At 33.7% G+C, this 25,199-nt stretch overlaps 3 protein-coding genes across 4 annotated transcripts in view; 2 read left to right on the forward strand and 1 right to left on the reverse strand.

Moving 5' to 3' along the window:
* Positions 1 to 56: 56 nt before the first annotated feature.
* Positions 57 to 10,313, forward strand: LOC129950884 (calnexin). 2 transcript variants are annotated; one of them, XM_056062812.1, is made up of 12 exons: positions 57 to 184; positions 323 to 432; positions 554 to 685; positions 7,122 to 7,466; positions 7,535 to 7,606; positions 7,694 to 7,827; positions 7,940 to 8,147; positions 8,216 to 8,596; positions 8,658 to 8,798; positions 9,160 to 9,285; positions 9,372 to 9,638; positions 9,705 to 10,313. In XM_056062812.1, the coding sequence occupies exons 3-12, from the start codon at positions 578 to 580 to the stop codon at positions 9,762 to 9,764; spliced, it is 1,842 nt and encodes a 613-aa protein (XP_055918787.1). In that variant the 5' UTR covers positions 57 to 184; positions 323 to 432; positions 554 to 577; the 3' UTR covers positions 9,765 to 10,313. The 2 variants fall into 2 exon arrangements, with proteins under 2 accessions (XP_055918787.1, XP_055918788.1); XM_056062813.1 differs by lacking the exon at positions 57 to 184 and adding an exon at positions 211 to 229.
* A 2,507-nt stretch (positions 10,314 to 12,820) lies between these two features.
* Positions 12,821 to 16,357, forward strand: LOC129952121 (zinc finger imprinted 2). The gene is made up of 8 exons (XM_056064565.1): positions 12,821 to 13,106; positions 13,166 to 13,273; positions 13,345 to 13,569; positions 13,631 to 14,044; positions 14,104 to 14,292; positions 14,355 to 15,480; positions 15,538 to 15,704; positions 15,772 to 16,357. Exons 1-8 carry the CDS (start codon positions 13,050 to 13,052, stop codon positions 15,961 to 15,963), a joined length of 2,478 nt encoding a protein of 825 aa, XP_055920540.1. The 5' UTR covers positions 12,821 to 13,049; the 3' UTR covers positions 15,964 to 16,357.
* A 5,476-nt stretch (positions 16,358 to 21,833) lies between these two features.
* The window catches only part of LOC129949146 (ets DNA-binding protein pokkuri), a 38,737-nt gene continuing 35,371 nt past the window's right edge, over positions 21,834 to 25,199 (reverse strand). Inside the window, exons 4-6 of the mRNA XM_056060417.1 lie at positions 24,896 to 25,145; positions 24,177 to 24,833; positions 21,834 to 24,072 (exon numbers count right to left, since the gene is read on the reverse strand). Coding sequence (XP_055916392.1) covers positions 23,877 to 24,072; positions 24,177 to 24,833; positions 24,896 to 25,145 — 1,103 coding nt within the window. The 3' untranslated portion in view covers positions 21,834 to 23,876. The remainder of the gene's footprint in view (positions 24,073 to 24,176; positions 24,834 to 24,895; positions 25,146 to 25,199) is intronic.

The raw sequence follows: 25,199 nt of genomic DNA on the forward strand, positions 1-25,199 counted from the left end.
CTCTCCTAACCATCGATCAAACAAACCCTCGATTCTCGAAATCAGTTTAGCCAACACTCCGAACATGATTAATCGGCAAATTATGTTAATTGACTTGACTGAAGTGTTCTGAATTCGTTTCGTGTCGTCGTCTTCTGTGCTTCTGTCGTGTGCCTCACAAATTAAATTAAAGAAATTCTCCAAAGTAAACTTTTGCATTTACATTATTTTTTCTCAATCACCTTAAGTAGTAAATTACACATTTCAATATAAACTAGAAATAGAACCACATTAGAGTACTTATACGAGTTTACTTCTCATTATTTAACTTAACTTCTTCCAGGGAGTCGGACGGCGAGAAAAATTTTCAATTGGAAGAAACAGAGAAGCCGTCATCGTGTGATCGACCCTAATAAAAGTTAATCAACCAATCATCACGAAAACGCAGGGAGGGTACGTGTTTTTTCTTTTTCCTATGAATTATATTCTCTCGTAGAGATATTCACAAATTTATTGCTTTTTTGTTTTTCTCTGGAAATTTATTTCAATAATTTTGTTGTTTAAATTTTTGCAGACTGTTCACAGCAACAGCAAAACGATGAGACGGAAATATTTGGGATTATTTTCGGTTCTTTTGGTATTGAACTTTGCTTATTGTCAACAAGAGTTTGTCGATGGATATGAACCCGATTCGGAGGAAATTCTGGTAAGTTTCTAGTAGATAATTATTTTTCTTTTCTGATATTGTTTGTTTAAGGATCATTTTGTAGATTCTTCTTTTGTTAATCTTAACACGAGACTGATAAGCTTATGATGAGTGATAAAAGAGGTTTCGGTACATACTAAGTTTTTAGAGCAAAGTTACTCCTCCTAATGTGTACTTACTTTAAGTAGCTTCGACAGAAAAACGTGGTGATTTTGTATGCATGTACCTAGAATGTGTGTGAGCAATAATAATAACCATCATCTAGGTTTGGGAATACTCTTAATAAGTCTCTTGTAGATGAAGTCATTCATTTTTTTTTTTCATTTTTCTGATAAGCAAACTAAAACCACCCGCATTTTTATGGTGTGAAGAAAATTTATTTCCGATAACTACATTAAAATTGCATAAGCGTTTCCTTCTTCATGAGACGTGAAAAATAAGGGTAGGTGACAGTGGCTGCCGGCAGTTGTTGCGTTGATTTCTTCAGTTTTCCAAAGAAAATAGATGTTGAGAATTTTAACTAAACACATCGGCGGATATAAGAATCAACAATTACTTTCTTATTTATTCAGTTTGGTCTGATTCACTACTTCGACCTAATTTTAGTTGCTATATTAATTAGTAACGGTTGTTCCATTTCTTCTAACAATGATTTCATTTTGCTAATTACTGGCTTCATTAAGTAATTTCTTTTGTAATTTCCTGGACTCAGGCACGTTCCTTGAATCGACAATAGATGGTGTGTCAAACAAAAAATTGGAAATGGCGCTTTTGATGATATTATACTGTGTTCTATTAAGTTTTCAAGCCATTGAGGTTAGATTAAGTTATTTTGAAGTAGTTATGAATAAATAAATTAGGTGGTACAACAGTCCGTAGAGAACGAATCCGAACGGCTAATTTGAGAAAGCACTTTTTCATGACAAGAATTATTTCTGGAGAATTTGCCAATTCATCGCAAGAGGCAGTACCCGTGAAAAGAAACTGTAGGTGGCGCAGGCATGGATTGAACTTAAGACCTGTCGCACGACTGTCCAACGCACTAACCATTATGCCACGGGTACTACAGTTTGAAGTAGTTGCTGGCTTAAAAGTCAAGATGTTATTCCAAATGGATCTAACGACCTTGCTTACTAATAGGGATCATTTTAAAATACATCTCCCAAGTGGATTCTTCATCATTGTGAAAGGGCAGGGCAGAAGTTGCGAAACTCGACCATTCGACTAGTCGTATGTTGAATTTTCAGAATCCTATTTCGCTTGTACTAATACATATTTCGAAAGCTGAAACGTGTAAGTCTTCTAATTGTCTTTCGAAGAAATGGAAAAAAGTAAATGAAAGTAAAGAAAACTACTTACAAATTTAAGTAATTGGTTTGTGCATTGGAAGAATTTTGGTGGTAACAAGGGCCATAGTGGAATGGGGAGAGTGGAACATTCAAAGCCAGTTCTTTCAAAAAAAAAAAGTCCAATTTGGCAAAAGCTTTGTTTCTTGCTGATGTTTTTTAATTGATGTGCTTGGAATAGATTTATCTTTTTTTGTACATAATAGAAACATTCTTGTGACAAATTGACAACACTTTCATTGTTAGCCTCCTGGAAAAATATATCAATGAGACTCATTACAATTTCAATAAAAATTAAATAATTTAATTGAAAAAACCATTGTCAATTGAAATTGTATTGTACGTTGGAGCGACATAAACGTTAGTTTTCTTAGCTTAACGATGCTCTAACGATTCGTATACAAAACTAGTCCGATTAAGATTACAAGACTGTCTTTTCCTTTTTTCTCATGCAGTTCCTGGAAAAATAAGTTCTAGAGCTTTAAGTCAAAAAGCCTACCTATTGCTATAGGCAGTGTCCACTTAGGTCACGACTAGGGAAGCTGATGTGTTATATACCTAGAGAAATGGGATGCTTTGATCGAAATAGTTCTGTTGACAAGCAATCGGTATTCTTTTGTCCGGTTTCTCTATAAAATGATGAACGATTTATTTTATTCTTTCTAAAGTAGTTCCATTTTTGGAAGTTCGTCATCTTGATGGATTATATCATATTCGTAAGAAAACGTCGACAGTTTAGGGCTATTTGTATTTATAGAGACAAACCTATGAGCCAAGAAATTAAACACGCTACAAGAAATGAGGGACTTCGCCTGAAGTATACCCCTAACTCAACTGAACATCTGTTTAAGGTCCATCTAAATCAGCTATACTCAACCTGCGGCCACGAGCTTGGTTTAATAAATTTTTAAAATATCGATTGGCTACAGAAAAACGTGAGAAAATTGTATCCTTTTGAGTTTCCAAAATGAAAGCAACACTAGAACGTACATCAGCGGAAAAGTGGACATCGTGCGTTTTTAAACATATATATATATATATTCTAGATGTCACTCCTTACAAAACCAGGAAAAGTTTGCCCAACTGAAATCATTTTATTCAAATTTTGATTGGAAAATTCATAAACACAGCAGTCCAGGCATAATAAGTCAAGGAAACTATTTTTCAGACATAAATCGTTTTGATGATTAGGTACTTTCATTTTGAATTTAGTACGGTTTCAGTGCTTTTTTTGGAAGCATGTATGTATGGCTGGAATTTCTTCGAAACTAAAACGAAATCTATGTGATGATGTACTCGTGGCATGATGGTTAGTGCGTTGGATTGTCATGCAAGGGGTCTTGGGTTCAATCCCTGCCTGTGCCACCTTAATTTTAAAAAAAAAATAATTTTCATGGGTACTGCCTCTTGCGAGGAATTGACAAATCTTTCAAGAGTAATTCTTGTCATGAAAAAGTGCTTTCTCAAATTAGCCGTTCGGATCCGGCCTTAAATTGTAGGTCCCTTCCATTCCTGACAACAGTACTCCCACACATGAAAGGTTGAGAGTTCTAAGTCACTAGGCCCTGGTTCACAGCGGACTGTTGCGCCACTCAATTTATTTAATTTATTTATGTGATGAAAATAGATAATTTCAAGACGAATGCTAAACAGAATATTTTGTTGTGCCAAGCAAAACCAACGCAGCTACCTGTTTAATATGCCGTGAAAAAGTTATTTTAAAAAAGTATAATATAGGTCGTCATTTTAACACAAAACACAAATCTTTCAACACAAAACTTATCCTCTTTGAACACAATTAAGAAATGAGAAATTTACTTTTTTAAAAAGGTCATTACAACAGCAACAAAATGTGATATCCGTGTCTTTATCTTAAGACTCTGTGGTAACTAAGGCATCTTAGCAAGCACATGAAACCATTCACCTATGAAGAATTTGTCAAAGAATGTTGCCGATATACTATTTGATAAATTTAGCAACAAAAAACAAATATTGTCTGAAATGAAAAATTACAGCTGTCTGATTCAACATGTGTGAGACGTATTGAAGACATTTCCAAATATATTCGTGAAAATTTAATAGAAAACTTAAAGAACTGTATTTTTTTAGCTTGGCTTTCGATTCCCGCACTGATATTTCAGCATTATCTCAATGCTCGATGTTTTTTAGATATTGCACAGCACAGAATTTAATCTTCGAAGAATTTTTCAATTTCCTTCCGATGAAAGGTCAGACCCGGGGAATAGATTATCTTGATACAATTTCAAATTTTCTAGAGCATGGTGACGCTCTTTTGCATACCTCTGTGCGATGGCTTAGTAGGGGAAGGGTTTTTTTCCTTGCGTCATGAAATAATCCTCTTCTTACAACAAAATAAAAAAGTTTACCCAGGATTGCAAGATGATCAATGGTGGTGTCTTTTAGCATTTGTATGAGATATTACATACATGAAAACTAAATATCCTCAATCGAAATTTACAAGGATAAAGTAACATAATTTTACAGATGGCAAGTAAAATATTTGCTTTTGAAAAAAAGCTTAATATTTTTCATGAAGAAATAAGAAGTAAAGAGCTACAAAATTTTCCAACAATGGTAATCAGCCTTATCACAGGCCCCGTCGTAATAGATTCGTAGTACGAACCCCGAATAATTGTATCATTGGTCCCGTCGTACTAAAAAAATTTGCTACGAAATTCGGAGTTCGTAAAAATTGGTATTACTAGCCCCGAATGAATAGGAAGTTTGGCAGTTTTTTTCTACGAACAATTATTTTGATCGGAGTTTTTAAAACGAACAAAAAATTAAGCTTGCTAAGATAAATTAAATAAAAATAAAATATATGAAAAGAATCATGTTAGTTTTACTATTTTTTTAATGTGAAAGTGTTTACCTATGTATGTTTTTTTAAAATTTTTTTTGAAGGGCAAATAAAGTTATCACAAATAAAATTTAATTCGAAAGGCTTTATGAAAAGCTTCAAGAAAAACTTGAAATTGCCCAAGAATTTTTCAAAAATCCCTAAGGAGGAAGTGAATTCGTTTTGGGAAGCAGTAAAAATAGATTTAAATAGCTTAGGCCCACCTTCTAAGGAAACCTCTAGCTGGAAAAAAGTAAATTGAATAAATTAGTCCAAACTTTTTTATAATTTAATTTAATTCTTAAGTGTGGTTAGATTGGAAGGCATAAATCAAGAGGAACATGGTTGAGAACAAAAAAGAATGCAAAGCTACAGGTGGCGAAGCAAATAGAATGCATTTTTTTAGCAGCCTCGAAGAAGGTGTCATAAGAATGAATGAACTTTGACCAGCGCAATAAAAGATCTACAATCTTATATATTCGAAAATTCTTCCGAGCCTTTAGAATCAAATAAACTTTGTGAAAAGAACCAACTTGCCGATGTTTCGATGTTATCAGACGTAGTTGATGTGGGAAATGTTCCACGGCGTCTTCCAACCACTTCGCGTCAATCATATGATTCATCCAGTCTTCGTGTATTTTCTTCATCAACTTTTAAGATAGGTAGAAATGGCGATCTCAAGGCAACCTAGCCTGAGATCCAATTAGCGCTGTAGTGCGCCGTTTTGATACCAAAATCAACTTTTAAAGACAAAAACAAATAAAAATAAGAACAAATCGAAAGATGAAAAACTTTTATTTAATTTTCTTATTTTGACGCATATCAGCTGATTTTAAAACTCTGAAATTAGTATTTCTGTGTGGCAATGCTTTCTTGAATTCGTTCGGGGCTTATGATGTAAATGTATTCGTATTCGTAGCGTAACACAATTTTCGGAGAATCGCTACGAGGGACTCTGTGATAGGGGTGAATAGCTACAAAGGACCTAATCGACTTCTCTGAAGAAAACTGCTCAACAATATCGAATTACTTAACAGCACTGTCAAAAGATTTTGAAAAAAGGTTTCATGCTTGTAGAAAACCCATGGCATCTGGAAACAAGGACTATCTCACAAGCGGCTTCTGTTTTAAATCAAGTTCAAGCAAAGTTTTTTGATGACTTCATCGATTTTAAAAACGATTCAAATCTTGAAGCTCTGTTTAAGAAAAAAGGAGAATATTGGAGCATGGTCCTCGAAAATTATGCAATCGTCAAAAGAAGTTCACAGATTCTGCTGACATTATTTGGATCTACATTTGTTTGCAAATCTTCGTTTTTCAGAATAAAATTATTTTTAACGATAAAAAAATTTCTTCTGGCCCGGGATAAAATTATCAATGTGGCCCATAAAGTTTGAGTATGGCTGATCTAAATATTACTTTTCATACCAAAATGAGTCCATAAGTCGAAGGGGTGGGCACTTTGAATTGTTTGTCGAATTGAAGATGAGCGGTGGTGTTGGAGATCTGAACGGGTTCAGAATAGTTTAGTAGCCAATATCATTATCAACTCGTGTAATAAAACGTTACAAAACCAAAAGAAACTGTTCAGTGTTTCTGGAAGAACAAAAAATTATTTTTATTTTGTATGTTAATCAAATATATTTATATAACCATATATATTTCCAAACCCGTGGCATGATGGTTAGTGCGTTGCACTGTCATGCAAGGGGTCTTGGGTTCAATCCCTGCCTGTGCCACCTTAATTTACAAAAATAATTTCGTGGGTACTGCCTCTTGCGAGGAATTGAAAAATCCTTCAAGAGTAATTCTTGTCATAAAAAAGTGCTTTCTTAAATAAGCCGTTCGGATTCGGCCTAAAATTGTAGGTCTCTTCCATTCCTGACAACAGTACTCGCACACAGGAATGGCTGAGAATTGTAAGTCACTAGGCCCTGGTTCCCAACGGACTGTTGCGCCACCCAATTTATTTATATTTCCAAACAGACTAAGCAAGTACCTCAATCAATTTGATTTCTGATAGAAGGAATTATCATGAGAAATGTTGTCGATTAAAATAGAAACTAGTAACAAAATTCTTAAGAATTTTTCCACATTTAAAAAAAATATGATATAAAATGGCAATACAACAAATCTAAAAAGAGCTCATTTAGTCCTTTCGAAAAATGCCTTACCATTGACACTTCTACTAAAAATTTTGACTTTATACGAAACGGATTTTTATTTTAAGGGTGACGACGATGTTGCTACCGTTGAGAACGTAGATGAAGAAATCGTTTACGAAAGTCCAAAATACGATGCGAGTAAATTCCATTTCGTAGATCATTTTGACGATATTGAAAAATCGGAAAAATCCTGGACTCGTTCTCAAGCCAAGAAAGATGACATTGCTGAAGAAATTGCCAAGTACGATGGTGTCTGGAAGTTTGAATCTCCGCAAAGAATTGTTTGGAAGGATGACATTGGTCTCGTTTTAAAATCCAAAGCCAAACATGCTGCAATCTCATCACCTCTGAAAAAACCCTTCAAGTTTGAAGATAAACCACTTGTAGTTCAATATGAAGTCACAATGCAGGTATGTTTATTTTTCCTTTTGCATACCTTTGTCCAGATCTTACAATTTTAATTTTGACACATTAACAGGAAGGTCAAGAATGCGGAGGTTCATACATAAAGCTTTTATCTTCTGGAAAGAATACTGAAGATCTTAAAAAGGTAAAGAATTAAGGTCATATACACGATTATCATATAACTAAAAACATACCTGCTGCTTTCAAATTTAATTACCTAATTTTTATACAGTTCAATGACAAGACCCCATACACTATCATGTTCGGCCCAGATAAATGTGGAAATGACATCAAATTGCATTTCATTTTCCGTCATGTTAATCCCATTAATGGCTCCATAGAAGAGAAACACTGCCGCAAACCCAAGTAATACAAACAAAAAGAAATGATATTGATTTTTCCATGTCGCCATATAATTGTGGTGTTCGAAATGAATTTGTTTTTAATTTACACAAACTATTGTTACTTTTTTTCGCAGGGAACGTTTAGAAGAACCATTCAAAGATAAATTGCCTCATTTGTATCAACTAATCGTGAAGCCAGACAATACATTCCAAATAAGCGTTGACCATAAAGTTATTAATGAGGGTTCGTTGCTTAACGACTTCAATCCGGCAGTTAATCCACCAAGTGAAATCGATGACCCAACTGACAAAAAACCAGAAGGATGGGATGAACGTGAAAAGGTTTTTGTTTACATGCTTTTGACTTTCACTGAAGTTTTGTACTTATATCGTATTTTTCCTCTTCTAAGATTCCTGATCCAGATGCAGAAAAACCTAGCGATTGGGATGAAGATGCACCACCACAAATTCCCGACCCATCAGCAGCTAAACCCGAGGGTTGGTTGGACGATGAGCCTGAAATGATCCCCGACGCTAATGCGCTCAAACCTGAAGACTGGGATACAGAAATTGATGGTGAATGGGAAGCTCCTCTGGTGGATAACCCTGTGTGTGAGAAGGCTGTCGGATGCGGACCATGGAAAGCACCTCTTGTTCAGAACAAGGAATTCAAAGGCAAATGGCGTGCACCTTTGATAGACAATCCAAACTACCTCGGCAAATGGAAGCCACGTCGCATTCCAAACCCTGATTTCTTCGAAGATCTTAATCCATTTGCAATGACTGCTATTGTAAGTTTTGATTTTTCATTTCTATGACTTTGAATAGGTAATAATGATTCCTTAAAAACAGTCAGCTGTAGGTATTGAGTTGTGGTCAATGTCAAGCGATATTTTGTTTGACAACTTGATCATCACAGATGATATTGAAGTGGCAAAGGACTTCTCTTCAAAAACCTTCGACATCAAGAGGAAATATATTGACAAAGAATCGGTAAGTAAAATTCCAACAAAATACAATTTTTAACATAAAAACACAGAGAAAAGAAATAAAACAAATTTTTTTGCAATAAGAAAACTTTATTCCATCGAATTCTGAAACGAATAAATTACAAACCCGGATGGTGGGCTTTGTATTTCTGTTATCTGGCAATACCATTCGTTTGCTATTTTTACTATCTTACGAAGCGAGTAAAAGAGGTACAGAAATCAAGACACACACACACGTATTCACGACCCCTATAGAAATTGAGCTTTTCACTTGCTTTTATGTTATATTTTTTATTTATTTGTGTAGAAAACGCTAGTTTCTTTTTTGTATAATCTTGTATTTCCTTTATGCACACATTTTCTAGGAGACATTTTTGAACAAAATGATGCAGTATTTGTATGAAAATCCTTGGGTTTGGCAAATAAGTATTGTTCTGCTAGGAACACCGCTAGTATTTTCCTTGTATAGACTCATTAGTGGCTCGAAAAAGGTAAAACTAAAAGGGCTTTCCTTAAGTGCTTTCAGTTTGTTTTTGGTTTTGTATTTAATTGATTTAATTTTCTTTACCAAAAAAAGGACTCTGCAGAAAATAAAAAAACCGATGAAGTTACTCCAGATGACGACAATGAGGAAAAGAAAGATAACCAAACTCATGCTGATAAAGAAAGCAAGAAACCATCTAGTCCCAAAGCTAAGAAGGCTGATTTAGAAGTTAAGAGCACTCCAGACCAAACACCGCCCAACAGTGCGGCTAGTAGTGAAGAAGAAGAACAGGAGGAGCTAGTTGTGGAGAGAGAAGAGGAAGCTGGAAAGCAAAATTCCGAAGCTGCCCAAGAGACTGAAGTAAAGAATACAAAAATCTTTATAAATAGAGAGTGTATTAAAATAATGTGTTAAATTTCATTACAGGAACGAACAACGCCCCCAGCCGCTGAAGGTACTCGAAAGCGTAGGCCACGCAAAGATTAGCAAACTTAATTTCCAGTTGTTTACTTTTTGTTTTCTTATTTTTTTTAAATAAGGCTCTATTTAAATAATATGAATTTCAAAAGAGAAAACAAAACAAACAAACAAAAACCTATTGATAGATATTTATATACATTTAAAATTGATACATTTTGTTTAAGTGGGTTAACGAGCATAAAATGAAAGGGCAAACTATGTTTTATACTATCTAAACGACAGGTCGTCGCTTTTTAGTATATTTACTATACTATATAGACTACTTTATAAGAATGTATTGATTTTATAATTTAATTTCATTTAAATGCAGCAATTTAGTGTTAGTTTCAATTTTGAAGTGTTTTTTCATAGAATGCTACAAACAAATAAAAACAAAATATTAAACAAACAAATAAAACCACCAAATTACAAACAAACAAAAAAAGAAATTTATTTAGAAATGTTTGAGCTGGTGGGTGGGAAATTTACTAAAAGTTGTCTGACGATTAGTTTTCTTTTAACTTAATTTGTGATAAATACTTTGAAACACGAATAAAGCTTTCAAAAAGAACACTACTTATCAATGTGATATTTCATTGGGATTGTGGGAGTGTTGAGGAGGGGTTTTTAAATGTTTTTTTTTTAACAACTTGAAATCGGTCCTATTGTGAGTTTTACATGGAAAAAATTGTTCTTCTACTGCGAGTTTCACCAGAAAGATGATACGTTTTGAATTTCTTTCGAAATTTAACCATTTTCAAGACATCATTTTTTTCAGGCTTCGAAATTTTTGCTGTTTAGTTTTTTTTTTTTTAATTTGAGGCGAGGAAAAAATATTTTAGGTGAAATTCACAATAAAGTTGGATTTCATAACTGGTTGAATCTAAAAATGTAGACAAAACATTAATGTAGCTCTGATTTCTCATAAAGGCAGAGTCTTAAAAGAGACTTGTGCCTGATTGGAGAGATCTTTTTTTCTGTTATGAATTCCCATCCAAAAGTTTGTTGTGTTAAAAGAAAAGAAATCAAAACTTTATATCTTAATTTTAAAAAATATCACAGAACAAGTTTATTTAACTTGTAAGGAATTGGCGTTTTAGAAACGGTCTGCTCATTGAATTTAGTTGCATGAAACTTGGGGCGGAACAACTTTAAATTGCTTATAGCCTCTCATCTAGCAAATGCATCTGTCAAAAGAAACTGCTTAATGTGGAAACCAACTGGAACTTCTGCCAATATTGAATTGTTTCGTTAAGTTTTAAAAACATTACTTGGGGTCTCCATTGAACATTTCAAATGAGAGGACTATTCGATGGAATTCATGATAGGGCTGAATACAATAGAGACCAACATCCAGTCCATGATCCGATCATCGCAGTTTGGATCTTTCGAGCGGATCAAAATTCTGTCATCAAATTTGACGTTTGTGTTGTATGCAGTGGTGAGCGTCAATTTTCCACTTTTTTTTTTAAATTAAAATTTCATTTCGTTTAAATTGTCGTCGAGCGCCTAAATTCATTAATTCAAAGTTATCTTTACTAAGCACAGAACAGCTTCAAAGCTTTCGACCGACATCCTACGAAAATTCATATAGTCTGTACGGTCCTCCCATAGCAAGTTCTTGAGTAGGAACGCCTCCAAATCATGAAGTTCCCTTACTTCGAGAAATGGATTCACCCAAAACCTGTGTTTTCTTTTATCCTCTTGAATAGTTAGCTGTTGTAGTTCCTCCAGCTTCTTAAGCAGCATTCATATTTTAAAGGGTTAATTTGTGTATACTCAAATGCATTTAAGTTTATATAATTTGTTTGAAAGTTAGTTTTGTAAAAAAGACACATTTATCTCAAAAATTTCATGCTTTAAGTGACATTTTAAACAAAGTAAATTTCAAGAAGAAAAGAATTAGAATAAATTGTCATTGATTTTTGCAGTTTTATCTTAGGGTAGTTCATGCCAACGTCAGGTAGAAAATAATACCTTTCTGCTAAGTGGAAATTAAACTCTTCTTCTGAACATTAAATAGTAAAACAAGATGGAATTCCATTTTTAAACATGATTTCCTTCCTGAGCTTACAAGACACAAAGTCCATTCGATCAGTCCAATTTTTCACTACTTTTTCGATTATATCTGGCGGGCTTCAATCGTGTTTTCAAATTTCGTATTCAATGATTTGCTGGCATAAACCAAGCCCTATACAAAATAGTCTCGCGATCAATGGAGGTGGGACGCAGTTAACATGAACATTACCGGAAATAAATTTGTGAACAAATTAGTTTCGTAATTTATGAATTCCCGGAAGCAAAAATTAAATTTTTCCACATAAAATGGCAAAATAAAAACACCCACAAAAATCACGTGCACCGTTTGCCCCCTTTTCACTCATAAACCGCTGAAAATAGAATTTTTACTTGTATTAGGGAAAGTGGCCCCTAGTCAAGATCTATCATTTTAGATACAGCCAGGTCATTTTGGAGCGCTGGTTGAGCCTTCAGAGCGTTTTCTCACATAAAATGGCGAATCCAAATACCCACAAAAATGACGTGCACCGTTTGACCACCGCTCCCTCCTAAACCTATGAAAACAGAATTTTCACTTGGACTAGTAAAATTTGCCCTTAGTCAAGATCGCGATTCCCTGTACCAGCAGTTCCTTTATCTATTCGAAAAAAACTATGATGCCACTAAAGAGTTAACAATGGCCGGAGGCGGCATTTTCAGATGTCAAACAACCTAGACTTGTTGTGAATTTCTTACGAAGGTTTATTTTTGTCCCAGTGGAATCCGAACACATTAGCAATTCAAAATCGCCTAGTGAACTCTCCAAGTCTTAGTTTATCAATGTCTTGAGTTAAATTTTATCAGTTTGATTGTTTTGTTTTATTTCGCGTCAATTGGCTTTTAATTTAAGTGACAAAGTTTATTTTCTTGATTGTTTTAGCGGAAAATGAGAAAATATCAAGTTGACCAACAAATTGGCACATCTCAACCCAGCATTATCTCAGGCGAATAACCTAGCTGTCAAATTATGACAGCTGATGGGTCCTTTGTATATAACTGAATTTTAAGTTCGAGGTTTTTTTGAGTTTTATATACAAGCTGTCATCACAATACTTTGTGTTGTCAATTTGTTCGATTTGCTCATAAATTGTTTTTAATTTGTTTGCGTTTTGCATTATTTTTAAAATAAGACAAATTAATAAACACACAACATTTCAATTGAAATAGAAAATCACAAAACACAAATTACCAAAACTATGCTCATAATTATTGTCTGCAACATTTGCCTAACGTTTAATTAAAAAACCTTCAAAAATGGAGGAACACATCAATCCCACGATTCTTGATAATTTTGAAAACAATTGCGAAAGTGTATGAAGTTTATTTTCTCTTTTACGCCAGGAGGCATTTATTTTAAACTATTTTTATAGATGGATATCAAGAGAACAAACCAACAAGGGGTTCTGAGGGGTGTTGTCGATAGTGGGAATCTACAATTCATGAACATCCATAGCCGAGATCAAGAATTCATAGACCATGTACAAAACATAACATATTCGAGTTAGAATTTATGATAACTTCATTATTTCCTTTCTCTTTTATCAATCAGACTCTCCTTGGGCCGGAGTATATTGGCAATACCATATCAAATAGTTTCATGATTGACCTGATGGACGAGGAACAGCATGATCCTTCTGTCCAGGCATCTGCTGACTGTCCAATAGCATCCTTGGGCTCGAATGAAGCGTTTCCCTCTGAAGCACAACTGCATACAATACTCCAATTTGTCAATAGACAGGGTCACGTCAGGAATCAACCAGGCATAAATATCGTGGTACGTAGAAGTTCCGATTAGGCCAAAGAAATGTTTTCATCTCGATTTTTCTCACTTCAAGGAGAGTTCAAATGATCATCTTATTCATCACAGCGACAAAGACATCATTGAGTCTGAGTTCCTGGCAATACATGGCAACTTGTTGAATGATCAGAATTTCAAACTATTTTGTAGCCAGCAAATCATCCCAATCCAAGAAGGTCTGGGCTCGGATTTAAATGTGCCTCCACTCCAAAGTCTGCCAGCAACATCATCACTTCCCACAACAACTACATGGCTTAAAAAAGAGACCTACAAAGATCCCCCCCAAGAGACACCTGATTTGATGGGTGGACCGTTGGGGGCGACAGCCAAGAAAGTTCTTCCACACAAGAAACGAATTTCCAAGAAGTTAAAAAATCTCGATAAAGATGAGGTTGCCAATTTTGACATGGCTATTAGCCCAGAAAGTCCTCCTCGGATAAATCGATTTGTGGTGAGTGTAGGGATTCCTGTTGGTTAAAAGTAAAATATATTTGGAAAACTATGGTTTAGGTATCCAATGGGTCACATTATGAATGCGAGTTATGCGGGGCTGTTTCTGAAACGCAAGTACAATTCTTCTCCCACCTAAAAGGTCACTACGAACCTAGCAGCATTGTAAAAGAGACTGAGTGCCCAATGCAGAGAATCCCAACCACTTCCATTATTGCCGTTGTGGACGAACCAGTACTCAAAGAAACTGTGAGCGACCTTCCCAATTCTTCTCTTTGGATCGTATTTATTACACTTGTTTGTATTTCTAGGAATCACCATCAACTGCTGTTGTCCAGGATCATCAGGTCTTCAATGAAGTTGAGCTGAACTTTGATAATTTCAACGAAGTAGTCGAGCTAACTGCCCAAGAGCATCACCATCAGCAACACCACGAAAACGCTCCCAGTTCAACTGATATGAAAATTCTAGACTCAAATTCCATCGAAGAGTGCATGGAGTATGTTGTGCAAGCACAAGAACCTACACAAGTTGTGTGTAATGTTCACGAAGAGGTTGAATTCAGCGATACTGAGGACATGTTGGAGGGCATCCGGGGTGTCGTGGATAAGGTTTCGATTGATGATACTTCCAACGATCTTGACATGCATCCAAGGGACATTTCCAAAGAATCTTGGTTCACAAATAATGCATTCAATGGCATTCCGTTCAAAGAAGAAATTATCACCAATGAGGACTTTGAAAGACGTACGGATCTCATGCAAATGGCAACAACCCACGAAACCGCAGACGATCATAAGACGCCTATTAACTCCCCTTCTGAATTTAAAGATGAAGATTTCAATGACAATACTCATGAAGGTGGAAGCTCTGAGCTAAATGATTCCATAAATGTTCAGGAAAATGCAAATGTTAAGCGCAGAGGTCGCCCTCGAAGTACTGCTGTAAAGAAGCCTCCCAAAGTCCCACACACCGACGATGACGATGAAAGCTCACAAGAGTTCCCAGACAACAATAAACGACGGTATATCTGCACAAAGTGCAATCGAGAATTCAACTCCTGCAATGCCCTGAAGTATCACAATCTATCACACACCGGGGAACGGCCTCACCAGTGTGAAGTCTGTGGAAAGTCATTCTACGCGCAAAGTGCCCTAAAATCACACATGCGATTGCACACTGGCGACAAGCCGTACGAATGCGAACAGTGCCATCGTAAATTTAGGCAGTGGAGCGATTTGAAATACCACATCGTCTCTATTCATTCCGATGTCAAGAATTACACCTGTGAGTTCTGCGGCAAGTCCTTCTCGCGGAAATATTCGCTGGTCATACACCGACGGATCCATACGAGTGAACGGAATTACAAGTGCGAGTTCTGTCCGAAGTCGTTCCGGGCAAGTTCATACTTGCAGAATCATCGTAAAATTCACACCGGTAGATATTTTTTTTTTAAACTTTATGTATTTAAAAATATAATGTAATTTTTCAAAGGTGAAAAACCATACACATGCGAAACGTGTGGCAAAAAGTTTCGAGTGGGTGGGGACTTACGAAGGCATTTCAAGACCCATGAGCGTAAAGCACAAACTGATTTAAAAAACACAAACTCAAACCCTAACGTCGAAGTGCCTGTGACTGTGCAATCAAAAAATCCTAATGTAATTTTAATTTTTGTTTTGTTAAATCAAAACATTTCAAAATTGTTAAATTTTGTATATTCGACAGGTAAACAAATTAAATGAAATGGTCGACGATATCAAAAATGATGTTCTCTTGAAAATAGAGTACCAAAAGGAGAGTAAAGATGACTTGTTATTTCTGGATAAGATGGCAAGCAAAATAAATCATCTATTTAAGACTGAAGAAGATTTTGTAAATGAAGATTTAGGGAACTCAGACCTCTCGTTTGCAACTTAGTTTTATTTTAACTACATATATACTGTACATATTTTATTTTAATTTATATATATTAATTAATTTCTGGAAAAATGAGAACCTTACTTAGCTTAATACAACTAAAACATTACTCCTTTAAATTTATCATATATTTAAAATAGCTGCCTGGAAATAGTATATTATTTTTGTTTCTAATTTAAATACAATTCTCTATTATTCGGATCCTGTATCAAAAAAACCAAAGAAAATATTAAATAATTGAATTCAGTTTTATATTCAATATAGTCTCGTTGTTCTCGTGAGCTCAACTAAAACCTATCAACTGTGTATCTAAACCTTTTTATGAATTATTCCTTAATTATTCTGTTAATATTTTGTAATTATTTTCCGTTAAGTTGCAATAAAGTTCAAAATAATTTTGTACAATTAACATTGTATTTTTTACTTAAAAAAGAAATTGAGTATTTAGTCTGTGATCACATTATTACGGCTACTATACAAAAAATCATATTTCCAGGACCAAGCCTAAAGTATTTAATTGTTGCCAAAAATTGTAAATTGGTTTCCAAAAGAATGACTACCTTTTTGGAAAAGAATAGTTTGGACGTATTGAAATGGCAAGAACATCTCTCCAGACTTCGGGTATAATTAATAAAATTGTTGGTGGAGACAATTTGGAAACGATTGTACTTTTACACTGTCATTTAAACCTCGAGTTTGCTCTTTATAATACTTTTGTAATTTGTTATTTGATGACATGGTCTGTTACCTCCTTAAAAAAGATAATACTATCCAAAAAGTATCTTAACAGCATCTGTACAGGCACATAGTCCTGCCAGAGCCAACATGGACTAAAGACTTGTCTGTATTTAGTAACAAGTACTCCCTACTTTTTGTCGCGTTTATGAGATCAGTCTGAATTAAATGGGAAAGGACTATTCAAGAGTTGTTACAATCGTAAACAATAGGTAATCCATCTCAAACATCTATTGTTCCAAATTCCCCAGGAGATTATTTTTAGAAAGTGGCAATGAAAATTTTGAAATTTCGAAAAAGCTGTTTTTCTACTAAATTAGTAATCATTTATAAATAATGTAATTGAAATTTTAAATTATTTGAGTTGCAAAAAGAAAAAAAGACTTACATTTTATTCCCCAATTCTATAGTAAATATGTCGAAAAGAATCAATCTCCAAACGATGTTTGAGTAACCCTTCGTGATATTCAAATTCATTCTTTTTTCCAGCAGTATATAATCTCATATTTGAACAGGAGAAAGGATGAAAAGTAAATTAAATTTTCTGAGAATTTTTCGTTCAAAAAAATTCCCAAGTTTTCTTAGAATTGGGTTGATTGTGACAACAATTTAAATAGGTAGAATCCGGTAGGCACTCATGGACGAAGACTAATTGTCTTGAAAATCTTATTGTAGCATATCAGCCCTTGCCGCAAATTTATTGTAAACGCCAAAATAAATTTTATCGTAAAAGACAAATCAAAAGCTTACTGCTGGTCCTTGAAACAAGTTGTACCCATAGTCAGGATTGGAAATTATTAATTATTCTTAAGTTAAGAAATGGCAATAGCCTTCAAGGCTCTATGTGTTTTAAGCAAATTTTATTAATTAAGTTTTCTTTTTTATTGAAAATGTCGCTTATGATAAAATGGCGGGAAGGGCTCGATATTCCTTCTGTAGATTATACGTAAGCTGGAGAGTGCTTAGACCAGGGCGTCAAACACTTTGGAACGAAGAACTGAATGACAATGGCTATCGATCGTTACTTTTTTATCGTTAATTTTACGGATTATGTACTAGTGAGCTAGCCAGTTACATACCTTCGCTTAAACATTTTAAACGTAATAGTCACGCTGATAGGAATACACATAAGTTTATTCTTGAGCCTTACTTCGACTATATTTTGAAGTATTGACATTTGTTTCTTAGCCGTAAAACGCGATTGTGCAATGCCTCACCACGTTGTCGTCCCCCGTTATTGCAATTTTCAAGAATTCAAGGTCTATGCACATCGACAATTCCTCTCAAAACCTTCCCTTTTTCTTTTTGATACTCATATAAATGTACACAAATCTCAGGGTTTCCTAGCTATAACAAAAAAAAGAAAACGGCCAAAAATTTGTTTAATTCGGGTTGATTTTTAAAATAAATAACCCTTCGAAATAAATTTAAAAAAAAGTTCAAAATATTTTTACAGTGACGACCTCCATTACATAAAAAAAAAATTTTTTCGGAGTAAACCTATTTAAAAAAATCTTTAGAAACCTCATAGTGAATAAAATTTACATCAACATTTTTCACAGCTAAAAAAATGTGCTTTTATTTTTGCACTGCTTTTTGAAAGCTTATTCAATATTTTAAATTTGAATCTTCTGAAAAAACTTGATGTCTAATAAGAATTTAGTTCATTGGAGACTATCGTAAATAAAATTTTCAAGGAATTTATCCCATCTTCATAAATAACGTCAAAATTATCCTTTGGAATTTTTGTATATCGAGAAATTGATTTTTGGGGACCAATGTGTTATATTCAAGCTTACAAAGAGAAAAAGTAAATTACGGCCATTTCCAAATTTTGTTTTTTTTTTTTTTTTGCACGGAAATCAAAATAAAAAAGGCTGGGCTCCATACTTTTGAAGAGCGAAGAGAAAAAATCAAATATAAACTAAATACTAAACTAAACTGATATTTTCGTCGAACTCGAATACACCATCAGCCTTTTTCACCATCCTTCAATCTGGTAACTCTGAATTTCCAAAACAAGAGTTGTTAAAAACAAAAAATTCTGCTCTACTGGCTCATCGACTCCAATTCCTTTTTAATGAATTTCAACAATACAAACGTTGAGATATATCACAAGATTTTTCTGAGGATTTCATCTGAGCTCAAGTCCAAAAACTGAAAATTCACTTTTACGGATTGGTCCAAAACCTCAGAGAATACAACCTTTGCAATCACACATGAAGAAGGTAGCACGATACTTTTTGGATTACTTCCACAAACTGCTGAAGCCTTTGCCAATTTTGCTGCCATTCAAGAGGCTTTAAAAGAAGTAAATATGCAGATTATATGTACAGACAGTCTCTCTACGATCAAAACTCCACCAATCTCAACAACAACATCCGCTTCTTATTGGTAAATTCAAACCAGCACATAAAATAAATGTTGCCCGCTGGACAAGTTGGCATCCGTGGCAATAAGCTCGCGGATAAAGCCGTCAGCATCGCAAGCAAGTCACCTACCTATCTTTATAATACTTACACTAAGAATGACCTTGTGCAGAACATCACAAGAAAACTGACCAGTACCCAAGAAAACGAATGGAAAAGATACAATCACCACCTATATACCCTGCAAACAGCGAAAAATCTAAAATAAAAAGCTTTATCCGACTCCAACTTGGCCATACCTCTGCAACCGACATCCACCACCTCAAAAAGAACATCCTCCCATTTTTTCTACCTGCAAAACTACACCTGGCCTCCAACATAAGCTTTAAAATTGCAACAGAACTAAGCCGATCATAGAGAAAATCATGGAAACGACATTATCCAAACGCTGAGATACCCAAGTTTGTCAAATATAATTAAGATCAATGATATTGGGCAGGTTCAGACAACATAAGGGACTTCATTTGCAGTCAACTGCATTCGTTGAACGTACATTTTGACCAAGTCAACTAGTTAGTTTTTCAAGTGTCATAAACTTCAAACTCAGAACCTTACTTCCCTAACTTCTACCTTCAGTTTACCGTACGAAAACTACCAAAAACATTATTGCATACAAAACAGTCCTCAGGAAAACTACAAGTCCATTACAATTTGCATTTCGAATTGTAAAGAAATATTACTTATTTCTTTTCCAATTTGACGAGGAACCCTTGTACACAAAATATTGAATGAAATTGTGCGTAAAATAAATAAATCGTAGAGGAATTAAGTTCAACTTTCAGTTAATTAAAAAAAACATGATCGATTTTCATTCTGACATAAGTTGACTTGACTTGATAGTTTTCATTGGCGAGTCGAATGAATAAACGTGTGAGTGTGAGAACTTTGTATTACCGTTGGCTAATTGAGAACCGTTGATTCGACTTAAATGTCATACATTTTTCTTACTCCATTGTCGCTATCGAATGTTCGTTGATTTGAGCGTCATTCGTCAATTCGTGTTATTATTTGTCGAACGTTCATATTGTGTGAGAAAAGCTTATGTAAAAGAAATGTCGGAAAATAAACCAATGTAAGGTCATATGTATATTTCACTTTTTTTTATAAAATAACATGAGTCAATGCATTTTTATTCAGCTGCAAAAAAACTAATACAAATTTTGGTTCTTTAAAAAAAACCTAAAGGAATATATGGGACCAATTTGCTACAACCATTAACTCAATTGAACGTTTCCTTTTTGGTACCATGTTTCAAGAAATCACTTAAGATGACTGCAGTTCCATACAAAGGTCGATCTAGGATATCTTGCGTCAACATAACGAATACACTTGCATTGAAAACCACTCAAGGAAAAAAAACTTACTATCATTGCGTTGAAACTGTAATATCCTTTTCTGCTAAGATACTGATGACGCAACTAAATCGGAGCAACGATTCTTATATGGGTTCCGCCAACACATCCTATTACTCCTGGTAACCTGGCGGTTAAAAAAAATTAGTCTCATGCGTTTTGTTTCGCATCGGATGACATGTTGAAACTGATCCAGGTGGGGCTTAATTTGTCTTCAATTGCACACACAACTTTAATAATATAGAAACCGAGGATTGTGACAGGCCTAAATGAAAGTATTTTCCTACTTTGCTTCGCTGCTTTGTTAACTTCCACTAGCAAAAAATCTAAGGGCAGAAGCTAATTTTAGTATAGCAGTAATCCCTGCTGGAGGTGGCCTTCAAACTTGTAACGCTTCCTTATTTAGTCGAAAATATGGTCTAAAACTTAATAACAATTAAAAGAACTTCCAGCACAAAATATTTTGTCGACTTACAAATGATTAGGGAGTTCCAAGACATTAGAGTTGTCTCGAGTATTCTTGCGCAGTCGAAGCGTTCTTACTTTTTTTCTGTAATTTTCGTTTTCTCCAAAAAAACAAATGTACGTTGCTTATCAATTTGGTATATTTTATAATTTTGTTAATTATGAAAATTATCAATTATTGAACACAACTGTTTTTTGAAATTTCATGAGTTGACGTTTATTTATATATGTGTTATTTTTTGTTTGTATGGTAGCACCGAATTTCGAACTCGAATTGCAAAGTTCGCCAACTTGGTATGTCGAATGTGTTAGTTCGCTAATAAAAATAGCTCACTTACTTCGAACGTTCAATTCGCCAACCATAATAGGGGTATAACTTTCCAGTCAAGTTTCCAATAAAGTTGCCTTAATTGGAAGGCAATTTTTTGGCAGCTGGCCAATCAGAAGCTAGAAATTGCCTTATTTCCAAGTCCCTTATGTCGCCTGAACCTGCCCATTCTTTTAGAAATTACTGCATCTTGCGAGGTATTGACAAATTCTCCAAGAGTAATTCTTGTCATGAAAAAGTGCTTTCTCAAAGTAACCGTTCGGATCCCTGCAATTACTCACACACAGGAATGGTTGAGAGTTGTAAGTCACTAGGCCCTATTTCTCTACGGACTGTTGCGCCACCTAATTTATTTTATTTTGTATGTAATTTATTACTTCTTCAATAAATATATAATAATAATAATACAAAATTACGCCTGTTACAATCTGCTACACAAAGAAATTTCATATGTTCAAATAGATTAAATATCAGAATAAAGTGGTCTGAGCACGTCACCTCATCTCAGACCACTGCTAGCTACAAAGTCCTCAAATAGAAATCAATTTAAAAAACCAAATGTTCCATTAACAAATACATTTTTATTGATTTATTTTTTCTCAATTTTATTATTTGTTTTATTTCTTGTTTTTTTTTGTTATCTTTTCAAAATAATCTTATTTTGTATAAAAATTTATAGAATGTAAAATAGAAAAATTATTGTAATGTAAATATATATATATTTATATGCATGTATAATTACTTGTTTATTTCTTTTATTCATAATAATAATAATAATTACCTAATATGTACAAGAGAAAGAAATTATATATTGTTTGCTTTCTGCGTGCAGCTGAACACTTTTTATAGCCCTTCATAAAGAATGAAATTAAAGAGCACTTCCATTTCATCATTCTAAATGAATAAAAGAAATATGGAAGCTTTATTTGCATTTTTAACTTCTTTTTGTTTTGATTTTTAATATGCATTAATTTTATATAAATTAAATAATAAAAAAAAGAAATAGCAAACATAGCAAGTTATTCACCCAAAATGTTACACAAAAAATCATCTGGCCGACTTATACATAGTTAATTGATATTAATTGTTTTTCTTTTATTTTCATTTAAAGTTAACATAATCTATGATATAATTTATATTTTTTTATTTTATTTTTTGTTATAGTCATTTCTTTTTGTTTTCTTTCTTAGATATTTAAATGATAAAATTATTGTACAAGCTAAAACTATTATCTAGTTAAACAAAAAAGAGTACTAAATATGGAAGCCGATTTAATTTTAAACACTTTTTGTTGATGTTTTTTGTTTCTTAAATATTTTTGTTGTGTTTGGAAGAAAATAAGAATTTTTATTTTTGTTCTTGTTTTTTTTTTTAGATCCTAGTTTGCACTGAAACTTGAAACTTCGTGCTTTGCACAAGGTCGTTATAATTTTTGTTTTTCATATACTCGTACAGCTGTGTTAGCTGAAAAACTGATTATACACATTTCGATTTGTTTTATTTTAATTAAATTGAAATATAAAAGAAAAAAAATATTTAAACATAAAATTATAAAAATAAAAAAATATAAAATAAAACTGTTATCACATAAATCGTAAAACAAAATTCAACAATAAACAAAATTAATGAAACGATCTAATCGAAAATAAAAATCATTCTACAACTCTACTGACGACCGAATCACAAATTTCTAAATATTTTGTGGGGAGGGGGTTGTATAAAATATATATATATATTTTATATACGTATAAAATAAAAGGAAGCACAATAATTCCGTTTTGGAAATAATAAGGGAAAGAAATAAGAAAGTATTTACATCTTTGACAAAAATTTGTTTTAATTCGTTTTCATTTTCATTTTCATAATTATTTTATTCAAAAAAGCTTTTTTACCAATTCATGTGCTTCAAACTTAATCATTTCATTTCCTAAGTGTTATTTATAAGAGTAAAGCTTGGAGAGGTTGTTTATTTTGTTTTGTTGTTGTTTTTCTTAGAAACTAACAAATAAAATAAAATTAAAAAAAAAAAACAGAAGCGCAATTGCTCTTCGTCTCGTTGACAATTATATAATAATAATAATATTTTAATATTTATAATAACGATATTGCCTATTTAATGAACTAATATCTCTTATTTAAAAAATAATTTTACAGAAATTTTATGAATTATCATTTAAATTGGCACATTTTACATTGTTTTTGATTTGAGAATCACCTTAAAACTATTTTTTTTTCTTTCTTTCTTTCTTTCATTTATATAATTTACTTGCTAAGTTTAATAAAATTAAATAATTTTTCGTTTTTTATTTATAACTTTCCTTTTTTTCTAAATTTCTTCTGTGTATTTATTTTATATATTTTTTGTTTTGTTTTGTATAAAATATATTTATTTATTTGTATGTATGAATAATTTATACAGACTCCTCTTGCCCAGAAAACTGGATTGCAAATATTGATAATAAAAAAATATCATTTTATGTTTTGTTTGATTTAACATCACGCACAATTCAACATTTTGTGATTGTCTATTTTCTGTTTGTAATTTTTGTTTTGTTTTCATTTTCATTTTCATATTGAAATTTTCAAATACTGTCCAGCAATTATTTATTTACGCAGATCTGTTGGCATATTACCGTCATAGTTGTTGGAGTCGTTGCCACTTTCGGTTTGCATTGATGATGTTTGCATGTCCTCGGAAGAGTCGTGACACTGTTGCATATGACTGGGAGACTCTGGCGAACTGTTTTCGTTGTACCGGATGAGTTTTATTGTAGTAAGACCATCTGCATTACGAATTAATCTGTAAAAAAAAAAATATATATCATAAGTAAATTTAAAGTTTCGAGTTGGGCGCCATTTAAGTTAAGCAAAATAATTGAAAAATAAAAGAAAAAATTAACTTACGGATAACAATCGGAGCTAGATGACTGTGAATAGCTTCTCTTTTCTGAAGACGAATGACCCGATGACACACTTAGATCAGTTGGCTTCATTTCATCGCCATCTTGGCTATTTCCCTCCAATTTAATCGAGTTAAATTGAAGCTTTTCGCTAGGTGTTGTAGGCAGTGCAGGTGAATTGGGCGGCTGTTGGTGTTGTTGCTGTTGTTGTTGTTGTTGGGTGTTTGAAGTGAGGTAATGAAAGGCACCATTGATGGCGTGCATAAATAATGGAGATGTGGGCGGTGGGCCATAAGCTGCTGCTGCAGCTGCAACAGCTGCCGCTGCTGATGATGAGATCGCTGAAGCAGAAGGCAGACTACCAGGTATACCTAGTTGATTGTTGTTGCTTCTTGATGACGGCCTCTGGGGTGATTGCGAGGGTTGTGAAACTGACTGCTGCTGCTGTTGTTGTTGCTGTTGGTGTTGTTGTACCTGTCCTCCCGATTGACCTTGTCCATTCTGGGAAGACATTGGCCAGTTATTTGAACTGCCATTGTTTGCGGGTGTTTGTACATTGCCTGCTGTACTACTGTTTCCTGTTCCAGACGAATTCGCTACTGATTGCCGAAGAAGTGAAATATTTTTGATATTCTTAAGCTCAGTTGGATTTCGAAGAAATCTATAAAAGAAAAATAAATCAATAAATTAAAATCATCTAAAAAGAAATTTTTTTTAACTTACTGGTAGCAATGACGTTCTCCTTGAACTTTTCGCAGAATATTCACTCGATAATAGTATCGGAGTGCTCTGGACATTTTATCGTAGTTCATTGAAAGGTGGTTCTTTTGAATTCCCCACAACTTAGCTAGACCAGCTGGATCCACGATTTTGAATACTCCTGTGTCTCTGCATTTCCATGCGATCAAATCACTGTATTTTTGATTTCTATCGTTCAAAAGCTGTTGTAAGAAATCCCATAAAAGGCGTCCATCTAAATAAAAATAAACAAAAATCCAACTTTAACAAGAATTCTTTTCATTTCAAT

The sequence above is a fragment of the Eupeodes corollae genome, chromosome 3 (assembly GCF_945859685.1).
Source record: "Eupeodes corollae chromosome 3, idEupCoro1.1, whole genome shotgun sequence".
Lineage (NCBI taxonomy): Eukaryota > Metazoa > Arthropoda > Insecta > Diptera > Syrphidae > Eupeodes > Eupeodes corollae.

Bases quoted from the DNA above. Each gene is read 5' to 3' on its own strand.
- LOC129952121 (XM_056064565.1), top strand. From the start codon at position 13,050: ATGGAGGAACACATCAATCCCACGATTCTTGATAATTTTGAAAACAAT. The intron at 13,570-13,630 runs GTACGTAGAAGT...TCTCACTTCAAG, and splicing joins AACCAGGCATAAATATCGTG to GAGAGTTCAAATGATCATCT. The intron at 15,705-15,771 runs GTAATTTTAATT...TATATTCGACAG, and splicing joins TGCAATCAAAAAATCCTAAT to GTAAACAAATTAAATGAAAT.
- LOC129950884 (XM_056062812.1), top strand. From the start codon at position 578: ATGAGACGGAAATATTTGGGATTATTTTCGGTTCTTTTGGTATTGAAC. The intron at 686-7,121 runs GTAAGTTTCTAG...TTTTATTTTAAG, and splicing joins CCGATTCGGAGGAAATTCTG to GGTGACGACGATGTTGCTAC. The intron at 9,639-9,704 runs GTAAAGAATACA...ATTTCATTACAG, and splicing joins AAGCTGCCCAAGAGACTGAA to GAACGAACAACGCCCCCAGC.